This window comes from Vitis riparia, chromosome 14, assembly GCF_004353265.1.
Source record: "Vitis riparia cultivar Riparia Gloire de Montpellier isolate 1030 chromosome 14, EGFV_Vit.rip_1.0, whole genome shotgun sequence".
In the NCBI taxonomy this organism is placed as follows: domain Eukaryota; kingdom Viridiplantae; phylum Streptophyta; class Magnoliopsida; order Vitales; family Vitaceae; genus Vitis; species Vitis riparia.
Window position 1 is genome coordinate 15,125,828 of NC_048444.1, and position 24,541 is coordinate 15,150,368.

Genomic DNA, 24,541 nt, shown 5'->3' on the forward strand with positions numbered 1-24,541 from the left:
ATTAGGTAAAGAGCAATAAAGAAATAGAAAAATGATTAGTTTTATGTATTTTCAAAACTTGAACTTTGTCTAGTTTATTATAGTTTATTGATACGCTACTCTACTATTGAAATCCCTATATTTCTTTTGAAAAGGTTGATTTTTTTTTTCATTTTGATATGATTTGGAAATAGGTTTGTGTTTAGATCTGTGCAAAAAAGCTTAGTGGGTGGAAATTGTGAAGAAAGGGAAGCCTTTACTGCAAGTATTGGTGGTGGGGTAGTGTCTTTATTTTATCATAATCTTAGGGTTTTCATTGGTTTCTCAAAAATGAAAGTATTCTAGTGTTTTTGCATTTTTTTGGGTATGTGTTTGGTTGTGGGAAGTAGACAACCAACTAGATTTGCAAAAAAAAATTGTTTCAAATTAGAGGCTTTGAATGTCTTGGGATTTTAAATGAGTTTAGTGTTTGTCCAAGTGTGTGCAAGTTTAGCTTTGGTAAGATTTCGGGAGATGGTGGTGAGTACCATTTATAAAGGCTTTGGTGAAATGGGATAATGGGCAACTTAATTCCTATTGATGATTTGGAGTGGAGTGCTTTGGTAGGAAATTGGGATAATGGATTTGGAGTGGAGTGATCTCTGCAAATTAATTTTGTATTTGACTTTTGATAATAAAATCTAGTTATGATAGATTATTAGACAAACCAATCTTTAGTTTTTATAAAAAAAAAATTAAAAAACATTTTATTTTATTTTAATAATAAAGGATATGGAGTATTCTTGTATAATAGAAAATTTAATAATATCTATATAAACGTAGTATTTTTAAATTTTTCATTATTAAATAGTAGAATTAATTTCAATAGTTAATCAGTAAATTGATTATCCTCAAACTTTAAGAATTTATAGAAGACAAATATTATAAGCTATATAATAAATTAATAATGAATCAAGTAATTATTTTTATTTATTTGGTTTAGGCATTTGAATGTACCATCATTAAAATTTCATACTTTTATTAGTTTTTAATAACAATGAGATAAAAAAGAAATAATGTAAATTTAAGTGTAATAATTTTAATTTTTTTAATATTCATCATTTTATTAAATAGAAGACAAAAGATCCCAGTTATAAAAAAAAATTAATTTTTTTGGACAATAGAATATTCAAACCTGATTTAGGCCTTAGGACCATGACATTGCATAAAGTTAAAACATTGACAAAATTGACAAACTTAAATTTATGGTAAAAAAAAAAAAAATTGTCCCAAAATATTTTAAAATATTAAAATTTTAATTTATGATTTGAAAAGTAATGACTTTTCATTCATCCAAATTTATTGAATTAGTGTAAGTACCAGGTAATAGGAGGAGTAATGAAGCAATTACTTGACCTTGAGTAGATGAAGTATTTTGATGGGTGCTCATAAATTCTTTCAATTTTTTAACCTTGCTTATTTGTATGACATTATTGATTCTTTGACCTTGTTTTTCCTATAGCATCATATTTATCTTTACACTTAGGGGTCTCCAACGGGCGGGCCGGGCCGGGCCGAGCCGTAAATAAGAGGCCCGCGGCCCAGCTCGGGCCGGGCCTATGGGCCCGTTGACCAGTCAACGGGCCGGGCCAGGCCGGGCCATGCAAGAATGGTAGGCCCGCGGCCCGGCCTATGAGCCCGCGGGTTGGCGGGCTGGTGGGCGGGCCGGGCCGGCGAGCTTTTTTATTAAAGCCAAAATGAAACAAGGGAAGGGAGAGGGGGGGATTCAAACCCCTTCCCTCATGGTTAAATCTTGAGGCTTTAACCAACTAAGCTACATACTTTTTATGTTTATTAATGGACTTAGTTATATGTATATAAAAATAAAGTATATTATTTTTAAAAAAAAAATTAAAGGCTCCAACGGTCACATGACCGTTGGAGGCTTAGTTCCATCCCATTATTCCCATATGACCGTTGGAGCTAAGCCTCCAACGGTCACATGTCATTTTTTTTTTTTTTTTAAACCTTCCTATAAATACATCTTCTTCCTTTTCATTTTTTCATCAAATTCTCTCTATTTCTCTCTCTATTTCTCTCACATTCTACAATATTTCAAATTCTTTTATTTTTCCATCAAATTATACAATATTGTTGGTGGTGCAAAACAAGCATTGGTGGCTCCAAGAGTTCAAATTTGCTAGGAATTTCTGCATTGGTTCTCTAATTGAGTAACATACTTCACCCCTACTACTTTATTTTTTTGTTACATTTTTTTTTATATTTATTACTTTATTATTTTTGGCATAATATTTTATCAATAATTATAATATGACAAGTGCTTCTTCATCTAGTCCATGTGATGAAATATCATCAAACAAAAAATTTACTTCAAATATATGAAATTTTTTTTATAGAATAGAAATAATTTTAGAAAATAATAAAAAAGAAATAAAAGCAAAATGTAAAATTTGTAATAAATTTCTTACTGGTGGCTCAAATGCAGGCACAAGTCATTTAAAAAGACATCATGAAAATTGTAAAACTAAAAATAATGTAGATATTAGAATTAATATGCAATTAGGTAAAAATGAAAGTGAAAATTTAAAAACATTTTCTTATGATGAATCTAACTGTCGTGAAGAAATGATTGATTATATAATAAGAGCAAAACAACCTTTCAACATGATGGAAACTCATGATTTTGTAGGAACAATTCAACGAGGTATTAATCCTCAATTTAAAGGTTGGTCTGGAAATACAGTTAAAAGAGATATTATGAAAAAAAAAATTACACAAAAAGAAATTTAAAATTTTTTTTTTGCAAATTTTGAAGGAAATATTTGTTTAACATCTGATATTTGGACATCTTTAACTCACACTGGTTTTTTATGTATAACTGCTCACTACATTGATAATGAATGGAAATTAAATAAAAGAATAATTTCATTTAAATTAATAAATGCTCCACATAGTGGTAAAAATATAGCATCTTTAATAAATGATGAAATTATAGATTTAGGCATTTGTGATAAAATATTGACAATAACATTAGATAATGCTGCTAATAATGATGCAGCAATACATAGACTAAAACTATATTGACAAGTAAAAGAAGATCATGCTAAAATATTTCATGTGCGTTGTTGTGCACATATTTTAAATTTAATTGTAAAGGATGGATTAAAAAATGTTGATAGTACATTGGAAAAAATTAGAGGCATTGCATATAGTATTAATAGTTCTCAAGCAAAACATGAATTATTTTTTCATTGTTGCAAAATGTTAAATATGAAAAGAAAAAATATAAATTTGGATATGGCCATTAGATGGAATTCCACATATAAACTTTTACAAAATATTACAAAATATAGAAAAGTAGTCGAATTATATGAAATACAATTAATTAATAATGATTGTGAAGCAGATATTTATGCATTAAATGATTATGATTGGCATATTGCGGATCTTTTAAGAGATCTTTTTGAAATTTTTGATACTTCAACAAACATTTTTGTGGTGTATATTATCCAACTTCAAATCGAGTTATTACGCAAATAACTAATATTTTTCTTGTATTTCAAAAATATTTAAGTTTTGAAATATTTAATGATACAATATTTGCAATGATAGAAAAATTTAGAAAATATTGGGGAGAAATACCTTTAATTTTTTATATTGCTTTAATTGTGGACCCTAGATTGAAATTTGAAGCTTTGGATGAATGGTTAAAAGTTATTTATTTTAATGACCAAATAAAAATTGAAGAAATTAAAAATGAAATAAATTCATTATTATATAATTTATATAACTATTATAAAGAAAAATATGGTAATGATATTAATACTATTAAATTACCACCTACATCTACAAACTCCTCATCTTTTTATAAAGGAGCTCTAGAAATGTTGAAAAGTCGAAAAAAGACAACAAATAGTTCTCCAAATAATACATCTGATTTAGATAAATATCTTAATACTGATACAATTTTATTTGAAGATCAAGAAGATTTTGATATTTTAATATGGTGGAAATCACATCAACACAAATATCCTGTGCTTTCTATAATTGCTCGTGATGTACTAACAATTCCTGTGAATACAGTTGCATCAGAAGCCGCTTTTAGTGCAGGTGGAAGAGTAGTTAGTAAAAAACGATGCAACTTAGCGCCAAATGTTATTGAAGCAGGGATATGTGTGAAAGATTGGGAAATAGCAGATAAAAGGATGTATGATTCCATTCGAGAAACAGAGATGCTTGCCGATATGGAATCTTTAAAATTATCAAGATCTTCATGGATGCATGATAGTTCGCCATCACCGCCAGAAAATAATGACTAAATGTATATTGTATTTTTATTTTTATTTTTTGTGGTTGAAAAATACAGATGATTGACAAATAAATAGGTGTCAACCTAGTTAGGATGTATTTATTTTGTAGTGATGTAAACTTTTCCCACATTTTCAAATGTAATTATACATTCAATGAATAAAATTTTGAAATGAATATTTTTTTTAATAATTTTTATTTTTGTAATTTTTTTTTAAAGGGCGGGCCTACGGGCGGGCTGGCGGGCCGGGCCTACGGGCGGGCTGGCGGGCCCGGCCCGGCCTGCCCGTCCAAAAACGGGCTCGGGCTATGCAGGCTTAGGCCGGGCCTAAAGCGAGCCATGGGCCGCGGGCTTTTTGGAGACCCTTATTTACACTACTAAATTAGATACCACAATATACTCAATAAGTATTTAATTACAGGAAAATTTTAGAGTATTGGTATTTTCTCAAAATATTTTATATTCTCTTGCTATTGATGTTAGTTTCTTTGGAAGTCTTTTTAATATCTACCTCTAAATTGTATCAAATTCTTTTTTATACATGTAGATGTTGGGTTGGTTTACTGGAAAGAACTTTAAACCACTATGCTAATGTCAGGTGAGGATATTGCTCTATTTCCTTCAAGTTCAACATATATTTTACTTAAATGATGATATTAAATAGTAGGTATAGTTTTAGTTTCACATTTTAAACTATTTCTTTTAATTAACTTATGTTTTTTCAAGATCTATACCTATTTTTTGTAATAATTAATTAGTTTGAATTTTGAGTGATAGAAATTCCTACCTCGTAAGAAATATTCAAATTCTAGAAGAATTATCAACTCTTGATTAAATAGTTAAGTTAACTAAAATTAGGTATTTTACTAAGTGAGAGAAATTCTTATATGTGGGTGTATTTATCACTATTAAACATTATAGGATCTACAAGGTACTTGATAAGTTGGGATATCTAGGGTTGAGACATGTAGAGCTGGAAATAAGAAAAATGGATCAGGTATGATTGAAGCAGGAATTGATATTTGAGAAGTGAGAATTAATTAAGAGGTTTTTAAGAATTAGACTTGCTTCTTCCTAATGAAATCATGGCTTTTACTTTCATAACCATTCTATTTTTCTTGGTATTCATGTGAGAATGCTGACTAAAGGGAAAACTAAAATAGTGTACATGTCCCTTCCACAAATTTTTAAGCTAAACTGTTTTGCAATTTTCTACACCAGTGATAGCTTAATTTTATGTCATTTTCTTGAACTTTTAGATCCTTGGGAATTAGAAAACATAAATTCCAAATGATTCATTATAATAATTCTTGAGCTCTACTTCTCATAATATAACTAAAAGTTCTATATTTAGAGTTTTCTTTAATACTAGAACATTTCTCATTTTCATGGATCCAATAAAAATAGGACACCTAAGCTTTTATGTTGGTTGCCAACAAAATACAGAACAAGATTGGCCTTTTTCAACTAATTGTTGTTGCATCATATTTCTAGTACTTCATGAAAATAAGTTGTACCTCCAATTAGGATCCTACTTATATGGTTTATCTCTAGCCACCATGAAGCATCCAATGTTAGCACATATGTCCACAACTCATCCATTAGTGCTACTTTCCTAAAGTATGTACAGTCCTTATGGCCTAGCCTTGGATAGTCTTTAGTATTGTTTTTCTTTGTAGAAACTTCAATTTTTTTATGGATGTTCCTTATTCTAGCCTCTCTAGAACCTTCATCATTACGAATTCTGGCACTTACAAGTCATTAACTCTGATTTCTTTTTCTTTGTTAGCTTCATGAATTCTAACATTGTCACATATATATGCACATCAACTTATCAAAAACATATGCACATCAACCAATCTAAGAAGAAAGAAAATTGGAATTCAGTGAAAAATTGCAAATATTTGGCATTCTTTGTGCACAGCAAACACGTTAAAAACAAATAAAAAATGCAATTGGGCAGTCCTTATATGAAATTTCTTGCTCAGCATTGTTGGTCTTTTAGTTTGCAAATGATACTGCAAATTCTACAAGAGGGATCATATATATCAATTCAATAGCCATCTTTGCTCCCAACTTTAAAGCATACAACATTAACTTCAGGTAATGAATTCTAAACATGTAGGGAACTTACACAACATTCCAAGTTGATTTTTTTTATTATTATTATTTAGACTAACCCTATTGATGATATTTTGTTGTGATTCCTGGTAAAGAATACTACTCCTCCAGAATCACCTAGTAATGTTGGAGGGTAGAGGGGTGCTTAGAGTTGCAAATGATCAAGCAGTATTCTATGGTTGTTGATTTTATGGAGCTCAAGGCACGAACGGTTCATGATGATCGAGGGAAGCATTATTTTAGAGAATGTTTCCTACAAGGATCCATTGATTTTATCTTAAGAAATACTAGATTCCTCTACGAGGTAAACCCTTTCAACTGTCCTCCAAAAGAGGATATTAACCTCCTATCTGCTTTTGATAAACTAAATGTTTCTCAAAAATCATACTGAATCACTAAATATAAATGGTATAATACAATGAAGAATATCATAATCTAATGTAATGGCGAATTATAAGCCAAATGGTGAGTGTTTTAAAGAAATTTTAGTGTGTTTTGTGTATGTTTGATTCATTGAATTGCTCTAATTTGCAAAATTCTGGTTTTTTCCTAGAAAAATCTAGTGGTAATCATAATTTTTAAGGCGAGAATAGTAAAAAAAAAAATATGGAAAGTTTGGAAACTTATGTTTATAGGTTTTGGATTAGTGGTTGCAAGATTCTAGTACTTTCTTTCCCTTAGTGATCAAACGCTATTCCTAATTTGACTTTTGGAAAGAAAAGAAAGAAAATGAAGGTAGTGTGTCACATGGTTTAACATACCACATTGGTCAATCGTGATATCTTGATGGTAGAAAATGGAATTTGGAGTGCATTGTGGGATATTTCAATTCAAGCAACTGTTTTTTCTTCTTCTTCTTTTTTTTTTTTTTTGTCATTTCTTTTAGTGAGCAACTGTTGCATCACATTAATGTGTGGATCCTTGTGCGTAGAGACATCTTTTCATTGTACTACTTTTTTTTTTTTTTTTTTGTTCTTTGGAATATAGGTAGTGTGTTAATTTTTAATCTATAGGCATCTTTAAGGAATTTTAGAATATAGTTATCTTGTGAATAAAGGTAAATATGTCAATTTTTATTTTTTATTTTTTTAATTCACCTCTCTTTAAACATGAATTGAATAACTTTATATGGGTGAGCTACATAACAATCTCTTTTAATTTTTAAGGCATCTTAGAATATAGCTATTTTGTGAAAAGGTAGATCTATCAATGTTTATTTTTATTTTTTTTAATTAACATCTTTTGCTTTATATTACTCTAATGTTATTGATAACCTCTCTGAAGCAAGAGCCTAATGAAGAAGACTTTGATGGGTGATGATGCCAATGATAAGGTAAATGAAGATTTAATTTTCTTCACTATCAACATAGTATAAATCATTATAAAATGGATCTTTTCAATAATTAAGAGAACTAAGACATATTCATATGGTTGTACACTTAATAATTGAGGTAATTATCTTACTTAGTAGTAGTATTTTTTAACACTAATAATTTATTTACTCTAGTAAAAATTCTTACCTTTGACCTAATAAGAAAAATATTAGTATGTTTGTTTTATTGCTTTACTTGAACAAAAGCTAATTAACATGCTGGATTATTTCCTATTCTTATATCCTTTTTGTTTCAATTATATTGGTTGTTATATGTATAATTAAAAGTTATATATATATATATATAGCTTGCAAAGGAAATTGGCTTACAATAAGAGAAATCATTACAATGAAGCGATGCTGAAAATCATGAAGATGATATCATTTAAATCATTAGGAGGTTGAACTAGGCTTTTGTTGATGATGGTTTCTTTTTGTAGTCATTGCACCGATATTTGTTCTTATATTGGATTTAAAAATTCTCATTGAAATATTTTGATCTAATGAACAAATTTATAATTTGTATACGAGTAATTATACTAATTATTCAAACTAAGTCACTGTATATTAATATTTGGAGATATTTTAATTTGTACAATTCAATTTAATTTTATGATTTATAATTTCTTTTGCTTTTATCTAATTATATAAGAAATTCATTATTTTAAAAACATAATAGCAATATTATTATTAAAATAAAATGCTTAAAGATGACGTTTCTATTAAGTGCCATTATTAACATAAAACAAAGATGACACTTTTAAAAGTGTCATTGAAAAAATAATCCAAAGATGACGTCCGCATGAGTGTCAACAATGACAATTTTATAAAAATTATTTCAGTAAAAATACTCAAAGATGATGCATTTATAAGTGTCATCATTAACATTATTCAAATATGACACTTCTTTAAGTGTCATTGAAAGTATAAATCAAATATGGCGCTTCCTAGAAGCGTCATTATTGACTAAAACATATAATGACATGGGAGAAGATGATGCTTTAGAGAAGTGTCATCTTATACTTTTCTTGACACTTAAAAAGCGTCATTGATTCCCTTTTTTCTTGCAGTGGTGGTCTAGGGTTTGGTCCAACTCCCTCATCTGTCTTCGGAGCCACAAGTAGAAGAGAGACAAATGTGGCCCTTGCATCAAAGCTCAAGGATACATAGGAAGAATTGATGCATTTCAAACAAATGCATCGAGAACATGAAGAAAGTATGCAAAAGAAAATTCAGCAGCAACAAGAACAAATAAAGTTGATGCGACAACAAATGCAACAAATGATACAACAATGGTTGCATTATTAGCAAGGGCAATGTGGTTGACAAATGACAATGTCTCTCTTCCAATTTCAGCAAATGTTTTTTTTTTTTTTTTTTTTTAGCTTTTTTGGTTTGGGATAGAGGAAGTTTCAATGACATTTTTGATACTTTCTGCAATGGTTTAAGCTTTGACATGAAACTTTTTTGTTCATTATTAATGTTCTATTTAGATTCTATCATAACCAACTGACTTTTTAAGCCCCTGCTGCATTGCCCACTTATTGTTTCTACTTTATTATTTTTCACACTTACTCATGGTTTAGAATGATGAGTTTTTGCCCACTATAATCGCTCCTCGTATGCAGGTTGTCAAAGCCAACATAGGTACTTTTAATCTATCATATTTAATACAAATGTAACATTCTACAAAATTTGAATGATACTAACTGTACTGTGTCATCAGGTTGAGATGCCTAGATTAATGAATCCTTATTATCTACGGGTCATGGAAGCTTTAGTCTAAGTTCAAGCATTGGGGATAGTGCTAAGGTTAGAAAATTTATGTAAGTAGATATAGTAGTTAATTATCTGTACTATGTTTACTTGTTATAGAATAACAATGAAGAACCCTTGTGCAAAAATGCTCAGTTGTGATTTCATTGAAGTTGCCAAGCTCCAACACAGTCTAGTTGCAATCCAAGTTTGCCCAGATTCTGGTATTTGTTTCTGTTTTCTGATTTTCTCTGCAAGTTGTCTATTTTTCAAGAGAGTTAGTCTGAGTTTTATTAATTTATCTGCTTTTCAATCAATATATCCTTCCAAATCTTGTTGGGAAAGAGAACCCTTCAAATTAGAAAGAGAACCCTTCAAGTTGTCTCCAACTTCATACTTGTAATTCAAGTAAATTTTGTCAGTCCAATATGTGAAGCAAATTCAGGAGGAAAGGCTCTGAAGAGGGTGGCAAAGCATTCTTCCAAACAGGTTCCTGGGACTACTGTTGTTTTATTCGTAGCCCAGAGGAAAATCACCTCTAGAAGACGTTTTTGTTGTCACCTAGTAGGATTGATTTGAATTGTAATGGTGAATCCCTTTAATTTTTTGAAGTAAATTACTGAGTTATGTCAATTGTGGAGGTCCTGAATTAGAGCTGAAGCCAAGTCTTTATCTTGATGAAAATCAGACTGGATTAAGAGATGTTGAAAGAACTAGTAGTAATGCTATTAACTAAAAAATATATTTTCAATTCATAAGCCAATTACGTTCTCATTCATTCAGGTACTAATTTTCACATATTTTTTGTTCAACAGAAACATCGGGGATATGCACCTCACTTCCTCTATTAGACAATCATTTTACGCTTCAAATCACAACTTGGTTAGTATCCCTACTTCAATAACTTCACTACTTTGATCATTCTACTTGAAGATGCACAAAAACAATTCAACTTGTTTATTGATACTTTCAGGTTCATCTTCAGTGAAAAAAGAAAAAAAAAATGGACTATTTTCTTGAGAAATACATACCATCAACTCTGCAGTCCTGCCAAGGGACTCCATCTTCAATTGATAGGCCAAGGCATTCTGTAAGGAGCTATAAGCCGAATCCCAAGTATTTGGGATGAGCTTGTACGTAAGAGATCATTGCATGCAGCATGCATGCAACGTAGGCAGTGGGTCTTGTGGGTCTTGCACGTGAAGAATAATGGAGGGATTGGGTCGTGCAGTTGCTCGATGCATTTGTTTGAAATGCATCAATTCTTCCTATGTATCCTTGAGCTTTGATGCAAGGGCCACATTTGTCTCTCTTCTACTTGTGGCTCCGAAGACAGATGAGGGAGTTGGACCAAACCCTAGACCACCACTACAAGAAAACAGGGAATCAATGACGCTTTTTAAGTGTCAAAAAAAGTATAAGATGACACTTCTCTAAAGCATCATCTTCTCCCATGTCATTATATGTTTTAGTCAATAATGACGCTTCTAGGAAGCGCCATATTTGATTTATACTTTCAATAACACTTAAAGAAGTGTCATCTTTGAATAATGTTAATGATGACACTTATAAATGCGTCATCTTTGAGTATTTTTACTGAAATAATTTTTATAAAATTGTCATTGTTGACACTCATGCGGACGTCATATTTGGATTATTTTTTCAATGACACTTTTAAAAGTGTCATTTTTGTTTTATGTTAATAATGACACTTAATAGAAACGTCATCTTTAAGCATTTTATTTTAATAATAATATTGCTATTATGTTTTTTAAATAATGAATTTCTTATATAATTAGATAAAAGCAAAAGCAATTATAAATCATAAAATTAAATTGAATTGTACAAATTAAAATATCTCTAAATATTAATATACGGTGGCTTAGTTTGAATAATTAGTATAATTACTCGTATACAAATTATAAATTTGTTCATTAGATCAAAATATTTCAATGAGAATTTTTAAATCCAATATAAGAACAAATATCGGTGCAATGACTACAAAAAGAAACCATCATCAACAAAAGCCTAGTTCAACCTCCTAATGATTTAAATGATATCATCTTCATGATTTTCAGCATCGCTTCATTGTCCAATTTCCTTTGCAAGCTATAAATATATATAACTTTTAATTATACATATAACAACCAATATAATTGAAACAAAAAGGATATAAGAATAGGAAATAATCCAGCATGTTAATTAGCTTTTGTTCAAGTAAAGCAATAAAACAAACATACTAATATTTTTCTTATTAGGTCAAAGGTAAGAATTTTTACTAGAGTAAATAAATTATTAGTGTTAAAAAATTCTGCTACTAAGTAAGATAATTACCTCAATTATTAAGTGTACAACCACATGAATATGTCTTAGTTCTCTTAATTATTGAAAAGATCCATTTTATAATGATTTATACTATGTTGATAGTGAAGAAAATTAAATCTTCATTTACCTTATCATTGGCATCATCGCCCATCAAAGTCTTCTTAATTAGGCTCTTGCTTCAGAGAGGTTATCAATAACATTAGAGTAATATAAAGCAAAAGATGTTAATTAAAAATAAATAAATAAATAAACATTGATAGATCTACCTTTTCACAAAATAGCTATATTCTAAGATGCCTTAAAAATTAAAAGAGATTGTTATGTAGCTCACCCATATAAAGTTATTCAATTCATGTTTAAAGAGAGGTGAATTAAAAAAATAAAAAATAAAAATTGACATATTTACCTTTATTCACAAGATAACTATATTCTAAAATTCCTTAAAGATGCCTAAAGATTAAAAATTAACACACTACCTATATTCCAAAGAACAAAAAAAGAAGAAGTTGTCAATGAAAAGATGTCTCTACACACAAGGATCCACACATTAATGTGATGCAATAGTTGCTCACTAAAAGAAATGACAAAAAAGAAAAAAAGAAAAAAAAAAAGAAAAAGAAAAAACAGTTGCTTGAACTGAAATATCCCACAATGCACTCCAAATTCCATTTTCTACCATCAAGATATCATGATTGACCAATGTGGTATGTTAAACCATGTGACACACTACCTTCATTTTCTTTCTTTTCTTTCTAAAAGTCAAATTAGGAATAGCGTTTGATCACTAAGGGAAAGAAAGTACTAGAATCTTGCATCCACTAATCCAAAACCTATAAACATAAGTTTCCAAACTTTCCATAATTTTTTTTTTACTATTCTTGCCTTAAAAATTATGATTACCACTAGAGTTTTTTAGGAAAAAACCAGAATTTTGCAAATTAGAGCAATTCAATGAATCAAGCATACACAAAACACACTAAAATTTCTTTAAAACACTTACCATTTGGCTTATAATTCGCCATTACATTAGATTATGATATTCTTCATTGTATTAGACCATTTATATTTAGTGATTTAGTATGATTTTTGAGAAACATTTAGTTTATCAAAAGCAGATAGGAGGTTAATATCCTCTTTTGGAGGACAGTTGAAAGGGTTTACCTCATTGAGGAATCTAGTATTTCTTAAGATAAAATCAATGGATCCTTGTAGGAAACATTCTCTGAAATAATGCTTCCCTCGATCATCATGAACCGTTCGTGCTTGAGCTCCATAAAATCAACAACCATAGAATACTACTTGATCATTTGCAACTCTAAGCACCCCTCTACCCTCCAACATTACTAGGTGATTCTAGAGGAGTAGTATTCTTTACCAGGAATCACAACAAAATATCATCAATAGGGTTAGTCTAAATAATAATAATAATAAAAATCAACTTGGAATTCATGCAGTTATGTTTGGTTTTTACGTGTATTTGCAGGTGTTGTTTACGTGTCCAGTTATTCGTTTCTAGCTTCCTTTCATTTCGGTTTGCTTGCTTGTATGTGGCCTTGCTTATTTAAAGCAGCCATCAGTTGTTAAGGGGAGGTCAAGAAGTCATTTGTTATTCAAAGCTTGTGGTACTGTCTCACCCGAAGAGAAACTATTTATTTATTCTTGTATTAACTGTGTTGGGACCTATCATTGGTATCAGAGCCAAGTTAGCTTATGGGAACCAATAAAGAGCGTATTGAGCAGTTGGAAGATGGGCTACACAGGATGGAACTCGGCATGGCCGATAGGCTTCGTCAGGTGGAAGAAAATCTCAACCGCCTCTCCGATGTCTTGCTTGCAAATCCGAAGAATCCCATCCTGGGCAGCATCACCAACCGAGAAGGCAATGGTGGGGGACGGTTGGTGGTATCTTCCAAAACAGCAAAGCTTGAATTTCCTCGATTTTCAGGAGATGATCCGACAGAGTGGTTCAATCGTGTGAACCAATTTTTTGAGTTCCAAAATACTCCTGAAGCCCAAAAAGTCTCTTTAGCCTCTTATCACTTGGAAGGAGAGGCCAACCAATGGTGGCAGTGGATTCACAGGACGTTCCAAGAAGAAGGACGAGTTCTCTCGTGGATGAATTTTGAAGACGAACTCTGGGCTCATTTTGGGCCTTCGGAGTGCGAAGATTTTGATGAAGCCCTTTCACGAATAAGGCAGGTGGGTTCTTTGCGTGATTACCAAAGGGAATTCGAGCGCTTGGGCAATCAAGTACAAGGATGGACGCAAAGAGCTCTTGTAGGAACTTTTATGGGTGGCTTAAGGCCGGACATCTCGGATGGTATACAGATGTTTAAGCCCCAGACATTAAAAGAAGCCATCAGTTTAGCAAGAATGAAGGATGATCAACTTGCTAGACAAAGGAGGTTTGGAAGGCTTGCACCACCAACGCGAGCTCCTCTAACTCTTCCCCCTACTCAACTAGCAACACCACCAGCCCCTGCCGCTTCTGTGCGGCGACTTTCTTGGGAAAAAATGCAGCGGAGACGAGCCCAAAACTTATGTTTCAATTGTAATGATCGTTTTACTACAGGACACAAATGTCTGGGACCACGAATACTCCTGTTGGAAGGTTACGAGGATAACGACGACCTGTTGTGTGACGAGGTCACCGAAGAACAGCCAGCTGGACAGAATCATGAAGGATCTCCTGGACCCGAAATTACACTACATGCATTAATGGGATGGACTGTGCCCAAAACCATGCGGATCGCTACTAGAATCGGTGCCCACGATGTTGTCGTTTTAATCGATAGCGGATCAACTCACAACTTCATTAGTGAGTGTATGGCCAATCTGCTGCGTCTACCAGTGGTGCTTACAAAAAGTTTCAAGGTTCGAGTGGCTAATGGAGAAAATCTAAGATGCCAAGGGAGGTTTGAAGAGGTACAAATCAATTTGCAGGGCACCATTTTTTCTTTAACCCTTTATTCCTTACCTCTCACAGGGTTGGACATAGTTTTGGGAATTCAATGGCTTGAGCTACTTGGTTCTGTGGTGTGTGATTGGAGGGAGTTAACCATGGAATTCATGTGGGAAAACCAGACCAAGAAATTGGTAGGCATCGATGGGCAACATATCCAAGCGGCATCAATCGAAGAGTTGACTAAAGAAATTCGTCCTAGCCATGCTCAATTTGCTCTATGCCTACAAGTTGCCCATACAGAACCACAACAAAATATTCATTCAAGCATGCGGGAGATATTGCAGGAATTCTCAGATTTGTTCATAGAGCCCTCGAGCTTACCACTAACACGGGAGGTTGACCATAGCATTGCCCTAAAGGAAGGCACCGAACCGATTAATGTTTGGCCTTACAGGTATGCACATTATCAGAAGAACAAGATCGAGAAGCAGGTCCAAGATATGTTGCAATCCAGGCTTGTGCGACCCAGCACTAGCCCCTTCTCATCACCTGTATTATTGGTAAAAAAGAAAGACGGGAATTGGCTCTTTTGCACAGATTATCACGCACTCAACGCCGCAACCATTAAAGATCTTTCCGATTCCCACCGTGGATGATATGTTGGATGAGCTCTACGGTGCTTCTTATTTTACCAAGCTTGATCTGCGAGCAGGATACCATCAGGTACGGGTTAAACCAAGTGATATCCATAAAACTGCTTTCTGAACACATAATGGACATTACAAATACTTGGTTATGCCATTCAGCTAATGTAATGCACCTTCCACATTCCAAGCTATCATGAACTCCATCTTTCGACGTCATCTTAGAAAATTCATATTAGTTTTCTTTGATGATATTTTAGTCTATAGTCCGGATTGGGATCAACATTTAGTGCATGTAAGGCAGACCTTCGAGATACTGAGGCAACACAGATTCTTTGTTAAAGCTAGCAAGTGTGCATTTGGACAACAAGAATTGGAGTACTTGGGGCATATCATCACTAGAAAGGGCGTGAAGGTGGATGAAAATAAAATTGCTGCTATGGTAGCTTGGCCTCGACCTACTAACATTTCGGAACTACGTGGGTTTCTAGGTTTAATAGGGTATTACCAGAAGTTCGTCAAAGATTACGGCATTATAGCTCGGCCTCTCACCAATCTTCTCAAAAAAGGCCAATTCGGATGGCACGGAGAAGCTGAAACCGCCTTTCTTGCTCTCAAATAGGCCATGACAACCACTCCTATATTAGCCATGCCAAACTTCAATGATGCTTTCACTATTGAAACAGACGCATCTGGGGAAGGAATTGGAGCAGTCCTGTCTCAACAAGGCAAACCAGTGGCCTACATGAGTCGAGCCCTCGGAGTGACCAAGAAATCTTGGTTGACGTACGCCAAAGAGATGCTGGCTATCGTCGAAGCCATACGCACCTGGCGGCCTTACCTTCTAGGCCAAAAATTCTATATTCAGACTGATCAACATAGCCTCAAATATCTTCTAGAGCAACAAATAGCAACTCCGGAGCAACAAGAATGGGTTGCTAAGCTTTTGGGCTATGATTACGAGTTTAAATACAAACCGGGCCGTGAGAACTCTACAACTGATGCTCTCTCTCGAAAACAGGGCAGTCCCATTCTCCACAATATTTTCTTTCCGCAGGTTAGCTTATGGGAGGAAATAAAAAAACCTGCAGACGAAGACTAGTACATTCAGTCGAAGGTTCGTATGGCCACGGAACAACCTGGAGGATCATATACATGGCACCAAGGGCTATTACTATACAAAGGAAGGGTCATTGTTCCAAACGTTGCCCCCTTACGGGCTAAACTGTTACACGAAATGCATGACACCAAGGTGGGGGGTCATTCGGGCGTCCTACGTACGTTCAAGAAGTTGGGGCAACAGTTCTATTGGCCTAGAATGCATAGATCAGTGCAAGACTACATCAAGGGATGTGCGGTCTGCCAGAAAATAAAAGCCGAGACTTTAGCTCCGGCTGGGCTTCTTCAACCGTTGCCAATCTCATGCCAAGTATGGGACGACATCACCTTTGACTTTATTGAGGGCCTACCGATTTCGCGAGGAAAGGACACCATCATGGTAGTGGTCGACAGACTTAGTAAGTCCGCTCATTTCCTTACTTTAAGTCATCCTTTTACTACAAAAACTGTAGCCGAAAAATTTGTGGAAGGCGTTTTCAAGCTTCACGGCATACCCAAATCAATTATTAGTGATCGGGACCCAATCTTCATCAGTAACTTTTGGAAGGAGTTTTTCACGATGTCGGGCTCCACACTACAGCTTAGCTCCGCATACCACCCGCAGACGGATGGTCAGACGGAAGTCATCAATCGCTGCGTCGAACAATATCTTCGGAGTTTTGTTCATCAGTGGCCACAGAGATGGAGCGGCTATTTACCTTGGGCGGAATACTGGTATAATACGACTTACCATATTTCAACAGGAATGACCCCTTTTCAGGCATTGTATGGAAGATTGTCGCCCCCCATTCCGCCGTACAAAGACAGACTCTCACCGATCCATGAAGTGGATCAGCAACTCCTAAATCGAGATGAACTGTTACGGCAACTAAAGGTCAACTTAGAACGATCGGTGAACAAAATGAAACAAATGGCAGATAGGAAGAGAAGAGACATTTCGTTCGAGGTCGGCGAACAGGTACTTTTGAAGTTACACCCATACCGCCAGCAAACGGTCTTCAAACGGGTCCATTAGAAACTAGCTAGCCGTTTTTATGGACCCTACCAGATTTTAGAAAAGATCGGACCGGTCGCATACAAATTACAGCTCCCCGTAGAGGCACGCGTTCACCCGGTGTTCCACGTGTCACTACTTAAGTGATACCAGGACAACGGGGGACTTGCTGAGACCTAGCCAGCCGAGATCCCACCTTTCACTGACAACGGAGTGGTTCTCTTGGAGCCTCAAGCTATTTTAGACTATCGCTGGATCAAGCAAGGAACCCAGCTTGTCGAAGAAGGCTTGGTGCGCTAGAAGCATCTTCCAGCAGAAGAAGCAACGTGGGAACCAACAAACACGCTCTAGGAGATGTTCCCAAATCTGGACCTTGAGGACAAGGATCCACTTGATGGGGGAGGTATTGATAGGCCAAGGCGTTCTGTAAGGAGCTATAAGCCGAATCCCAAGTATTTAGGATGAGCTTGTACGTAAGAGATCATTGCATGCAGCATGCATGCAACTTAGGCAGTGGGTCTTGTGGGTCTTGCACGTGAAGAATAATGAAGGAGGGACTGGGTTGTGTAGTTGAGAGTTTTTCGTGTGAATGGGTCTCCAGTTATGAATGGGTCCTCAGTTGGTTGTGAGTTTTACGTCACTTTTCTTCATGCAGTTATGTTTGGTTTTTACGTGTATTTGCAGGTGTTGTTTACGTGTCCAGTTATTCGTTTCTAGCTTCCTTTCATTTCGGTTTGCTTACTTGTACATGGCCTTGCTTATTTAAAGCAGCCATCAATTGTTAAGGGGAGGTCAAGAAGTCATTTGTTATTCAAAGCTTGTGGTATTGTCTCACCCGAAGAGAAACTATTTATTTATTCTTGTATTAACTGTGCTGGGACCTATCATCTTCAAGTACCGCCATTGCTCCTTCAAACTCAATACATAGGTTTATTTCAAACTATGAAAGAAATAGAAAAGATACATTTTAGGCTTTATGAGTTTTATGAAATTCTTTTTTTTTTTTTGATATTGTAGGCTCAATTGGCAAGAGGGAGGGGAAAATGGGAACCCAAAGACACATAAGTCAGAGTGTATGAAATTCTAAATATTTTTAGATGAGGGTATGTGATTTAAATTATGGAAAGTTGGATTCTTATTCTGCTTATAATTTTGTTCTAACATATGGAAACGTATTTTCCCCTTAGTTTTTTCAATTTTTTATATCATTTCTATTTTATTTTTTGTTTTATTTTGTTATGCTTTCAAACTTACTCACCTTCCTAAATGCACTAGTCTTTTTGTTTTGTTTTGCCTTTTTCTTTTTCTTTTTCTTTTTTTTTCTTTGTTTTTTTATCTTTCAACCTCAAGTCATCTCCCTAACTGCATGGTTAGAAAAATATTTGCCTCTTCACAAACTCGTCTATTTTGCTAAATTCACCCTTTTCTTTAACCTTTAAAATTTTTATCTTTTATAAAAAGTTTCTCAAGTTATCAATTTTTTAGATAAACATTATAATTATACTACCTTTTATATAAGATACTAAAATTTTCTACATGTATACATTTAAAAGTTAATGATTTAAAGCACTATTTAACAAAATTGGGGTATAAAAAAATTCATAAATTTAAAAAAAAATTAAATGATTTTTAAATATTCAAATCTTTACTTTTTGTGCAAGACATTCTAATTTTTATATTGTATTTATTAATTTATTCTATTTTTTTAAAATGATTAAAAATAATAAATGTATCAAAATAGACACTAAATGAATTAATACCAAAATTTCTTGTACAAAAATTGATAATTAATTAATACCAATACCAAAATTGTTCTAGGATGAAACTAGCATTGCCATTCTTGGATAGTTTTATTCAAAGAAATTTTGGTATTAATCGGCTCAATTTTTGAGTTCTAGACTAAAAAATCTAATGCATCAAGTCTCTTTTGATTTTTACCTAATGGATTCACGAAAAATATAATTGTATGTAGAAGGGAAATTGACATAATTACTTTAGACTAATTTTGACATGAGAAATTCTTATATCAATTGATTTAATTTTTGTATTTTAAAAGAAAAAAACAAAAAAGAAAAAGGGAAATTATTACAATGATCCATATCTTTCCTTGTCCATAGCTGGAGCTTGAGCCAGGCCCACCACCCACTGAGACTGCCTGTCTTCAGTTATTACCATGCTCAACAACAGTGGCTATATATATATATATAAACTCCCTGTATAAAAATAAAGGGATACTCACAAATATATCAAACCCCCATACGACTTAAAAGAAGACGTACACAGATAAAGCAAAGAAACAAATTTAACCCTTCCAAGTTGCAACAATAGAAGCCAGGCCTTCAAATGTTGTTATTAATACTAAGGTAATGGTTATTTTAACAAGAGGCGAAATGATCAGGCAAGGGGTGAACCCACCCCCCTTGCTACCTCAAATACAAGGGCAAATAATGAGACACAGCACCAAAATAACACAACTGACTGACTGAAATTTTATCCCCTGGGACAACGGCAACATCTGGAATCACTTATGGCTTCCATAGGATGGTGGTCTCCGCGATCATGGAAGTCACCACATATGGATCCATGTTGGAAGCAGGCCTTCTGTCCTCAAAATACCCTTTCCCTTCCTTCTCTGTGTCTCTGCCTACTCGGATGGATGCCCCTCGGTTTGCAACGCCCTGTCCAACAATCCAACATTAAATATTAGGTTTGTGTTCCAGGAGCTAACTGAACTGAATTCTCAACTGGAATTTCCTTTTTTCTTTTTTTACCCATAAGAATGTGTTAATGTCAGCAGTTTCATGTCGTCCTGTGAGTCTGCGCTCGTTGCCTTCTCCGTATGCAGCAATGTGTTCTTTGTGCCTCAGCCCAAGTTTTTCAATTGCTTTCTTGATGATCTCATAACCTCCATCATTTCTCATGGACTTAGTGCTGAAACCATCATCAAAAGCCTCAGTAAATATGAGCATAAAAGAGACAGAGAGAGAATTAATATAACAAACTCGTTATAAATCATATATATTACTACCTGTAATTTGTGTGAGCGCCGGCACCATTCCAGTCACCCTGAATGGGTTTGAGACAAAGCATCCAAGCAAAGTTCGAATTTTAAAACCAAGTAATAAAACTAGTTATGGTTCTATGACCTCCTATGCACAGTCAATCAAGGGGCAAAAAAGTTAACCAAAGTGGTAAAAAAAAGGAACAAAATCTAACCTGAATGGGTTTGGGATCAAAGGAAACCACCACTCCAGCAATCTCTGTAATCCTCTCTAGTTTATATCACATAATCCAAAATGTTGAGGGGGAGATTTACTCTCATAAACAAAATAATATTTGTTAGGCACCTAAATTACCTCTAGAATGTATCGAGCAACCCACAATTCATCCCCAGCAGAGATGCCGACTGCAGGGCCTACTTGAAACTCCCACTGTATATATGATTGAAAAATTTCGGTAAATTATACAAAAGAGAAGGAAAGAAAAATAATAAAATGTGAACCTTGTAATTTTACCTGTCCTGGCATAACTTCACCATTGATGCCACTAATGTTGATTCCAGCATAAAGGCATGCCTTGTAATGAGAATCAACGATGTCACGCCCAAAGGCTTTGTCAGCACCAATACCGCAGTAGTATGGTCCCTGCCGAGCCATAACAACATTGCTTTATTCCACAAATAATAAAAATGATGGTTCGAAACCAATTTTAACTGTCCGCTGAACCATTCAACTTTGAAGAAAAGGAAGGAAGGGAAGCTCAGTCTACCGATGAGCTCAAAAAGAATTTTGAAATAAGCAAACAAATTAAATTTTGAGGCAACGAGCACATGTCCATGGAAAAGGGGTAGAACTCGTCATTCTAGACTTGGATACCAAAATAAAACCATGATCGATCCATCAATCTTCAGTGAAGTTTAAAATCAAAAGAACTTGTGACAATCACAAAAGAATCAGTAACTGCTAGAAAATACTATCAAGTAAAAAAGCGAACAAATCTTTTAGTGTTGCCAAGAGAATGAGCAATGATACCTGGGGGCCGGGATAACCTCCCACAGGCCAGCCAATGGGCCATTTAACCGAGCTTTGCAACAAGGTGTACTCCTGCTCAATACCATACCTGTTCCATGAATTATTAAGCAAATTAATTACACAAAGTCCCACAAAAGTAGGTATGACACTAAAAGAGGAATTTCGAGTAAGAAGATACCAAGTTTCTTCAGCAAGGACTTCAGGATGGCTAAATATTTTAGCTGCGTTATGCCTCTTGTTGGTTGGAATGGGCTCCCCAGCAGGAGTGTAAGCATCACACATGACCTAAGTCCAGCAAGATTTGCAAGAAGAAAAATCAGTGGTGTACTAAAACCAGCATGTCTTATATGTAAAATTTAAGTGATGATGACAACTTACAAGAATATTGTTGCCTCTCCTGAATGGGTCCTTGAAAATTGCTTGAGGGCTGGTTTGTTACATCAAACATACACCAAAAAAAACCCATCAATTTTGTCTCTTTTCAGGAAAATATTCACAAGGAAAGACCCAAAATCAGAGTATGAAAATCTGTTAGCCGGAAATGGTTAAAGGCGAAATGGCGAAAACAAGAAAAACGTACTATAGGATCACTTCACTGTCCTCTCCAGGGGCTTGGCCTGTGCTGGATCCATCATAATTCCATTTGGGTAGCTTGTGGGGGTCGCTGACGGGCCCTGATAGCGTCTGCATACATCCACCAACCAAACACATGAGATAATTTCCCACCTAACCACAACAAATGAACATGAACTTGTTCTTCAAGGATAAAAATGTTTACTCTCGCTTTACTTCTAAGGTCCATTCCGGATCCGCCGATCCTGTTAAAAAAAGGTGATGAGAGTTAGCCAAAATTCAGAAATATTGACGGATCGACCAGGGCATACCCAAATAAACAAAAAGCTATGAGAAATCATAGCCCCACACAAGCAAGAACCAAAAGAGGGTAGACACTGATACTGAAATGAAACATTAAAAACATCGGCGGTTGGAGAAAAGGCTCAAAAACTAAAAACAACACCCCAAAAGTGAGATCCTGCGAAACCCATTGGTTGATCACCAGGAGGAAAACAAAAACAAGTACAAAGAATCAACAATAAAGCTCCCACTGAACTAGAATGGAGGGAATGGATATTAGGATTTGTTCAGTCACAAAGAAACAAAGTTCCAAAACAAGTTAACTAAATTCTTGACTCACCCTTTCGTTACAACAAGAAAAATATAAGAATAAATAATGATGAAGAACATCAAAAACTTCCATTTCACTCTGCCTTGGACTTGCTACTTGGCTCAATTAAACCATCTTTTTCACCTTCTCAAAGCCAAAACAACATAAAAACCCAAATTCAAAAGGTCGATTTTCCTTTCACTTCTTCAGTTTTCTCATCAAGCAAACAGGCGGTCATGAGTCCTTAAGAAAGAACACACACAAAACACAGACCCTATGGAGGCGATCACAACAGTAAAGCATAACCATCAATGAAAAACTCCATATTTACACAAAAAGCAACGTGGGACTTTCAATGAAACTCCAAACACATAGAAAATCAACTGTTCTTCCAAAAAACAGAGATTAGCAAATAAAACTGACCATATGTACTCAGCAATAATTTTCTCAGTGGCATCAGAGAGGTTCAAGTTGATGAGATCTGAAAGCAGAGCCATGGTGGCGAAAAAAATGAACAACACAACGGAATTGAACGGTGTTGCTTTGAGCGGAGACGCGAAAACAAACACCAGGTCGCCTTGGCTTTATAGCGGGGTCGGTGTTGGAAACATAAAACAACCATTTAAAAGATAAATAAAATAATAATACTGATTTTTTATTTTTCCCAAAAAAAAAACACCACTACCTTTGTTGACAAAGGTAAAGCTGCGCAGCTGATTGGGAACCCGACTTAGAAAGTCGCCGTGTGGGGAACGGTAGGTGGTTGGGGTCCATGCGTCTACCGGTTACCGCCCCAGCCGCTCTAATTTAATATAAAGAAATTTATTTAAAGAAATCAGCAAATAAAGAAGACGGGAATCATATTTGTAAGATTTTTTTTTTTTTTTTTTATTCTTACTAGGTTCATTGGAAAAAATGGTAAAAATTTATCATGCCCATGACTATCTGTAAATCAATCTCTTTATTTTTATAGCATTTCTTTATTTTTTATGAAGGTATTTTTTTATTATTATTCAAATGGGGAGTAAATAGAAGAAGATGGGTTTCCTTTTCTGCCTAAGAGATTGGTCCAATTATACCAAGCCTTAGAATATTGACTTTGAAGACATGCCTGAAAATTTGGTTCCAAGCTTTCTTCAATATTACATTAAAGTCCATGAATGTAATGGAATATAATATTAATTTATATGAATTTCAAATAGGACTTTACAAATAAATAAAAATCAAATAAATGTTAATTATGAGTGTTTAGAGACATGATGATTTAAAAATTAGAAAAAAAAAGTAAATTAATGATATAATCAATTTTAAATTAGAAAAATAGAAAATTAATTATATAATGAATATTCAATTTTTTTAAAAAAAATTATATAATTAAATTGGAAGGCGTGAATTTATTTTGTTGTATGAAAAGGTATTTTAAAAGAAAATCCCATCACTACAAAGAATAAGGTGTTCTGTCATAAATTAATTTGTAATTAAAAAAATATTTTGTGGTAAAATATTTTTTTCCATAAAAAATTATTTGTAGGGAGTTTATTAGTACAAGCCTTTAAGCAATTATTTTTAACCACAAAAATTTAATTTTATAGGAAAAATAAATAATTTTTTCATAAAATAAAATTTATGTCAACATGTCATTTTTTCACACAAAAAAAAATGTGGCAACAACTCATTTTTCGCTATAAAACAAGTTTATTACAATATGACACTTTTTTTTCCATGAAAATAATCATTGTTCAAAAGGATACTTTTTTTACATAAAAAAAATCACCATTTTACCGTGAAATATGTTTTACTACAAAATAATTATTCTTATGCA

General features: G+C 33.9%; 2 protein-coding genes across 2 annotated transcripts; one reads left to right on the forward strand and one right to left on the reverse strand.

Moving 5' to 3' along the window:
* The first annotated feature begins 13,571 nt into the window (after nt 1-13,571).
* On the forward strand, nt 13,572-16,032 carry LOC117930485. The gene is made up of 3 exons (XM_034851137.1): nt 13,572-15,257; nt 15,364-15,489; nt 15,715-16,032. The coding sequence occupies exons 1-3, from the start codon at nt 13,572-13,574 to the stop codon at nt 16,030-16,032; spliced, it is 2,130 nt and encodes a 709-aa protein (XP_034707028.1).
* Nucleotides 16,033-19,767: 3,735 nt separating this feature from the next.
* LOC117930839 (glutamine synthetase cytosolic isozyme 2) lies at nt 19,768-23,288 on the reverse strand. Its single transcript, XM_034851589.1, has 12 exons — nt 23,143-23,288; nt 22,333-22,372; nt 22,135-22,238; nt 21,933-21,981; nt 21,733-21,839; nt 21,555-21,642; nt 21,039-21,167; nt 20,880-20,954; nt 20,740-20,793; nt 20,552-20,589; nt 20,295-20,454; nt 19,768-20,201 (listed from the first exon to the last, which is right to left on the reverse strand). Exons 1-12 carry the CDS (start codon nt 23,214-23,216, stop codon nt 20,049-20,051), a joined length of 1,071 nt encoding a protein of 356 aa, XP_034707480.1. The 5' UTR covers nt 23,217-23,288; the 3' UTR covers nt 19,768-20,048.
* Between the last annotated feature and the right edge of the window lie 1,253 nt (nt 23,289-24,541).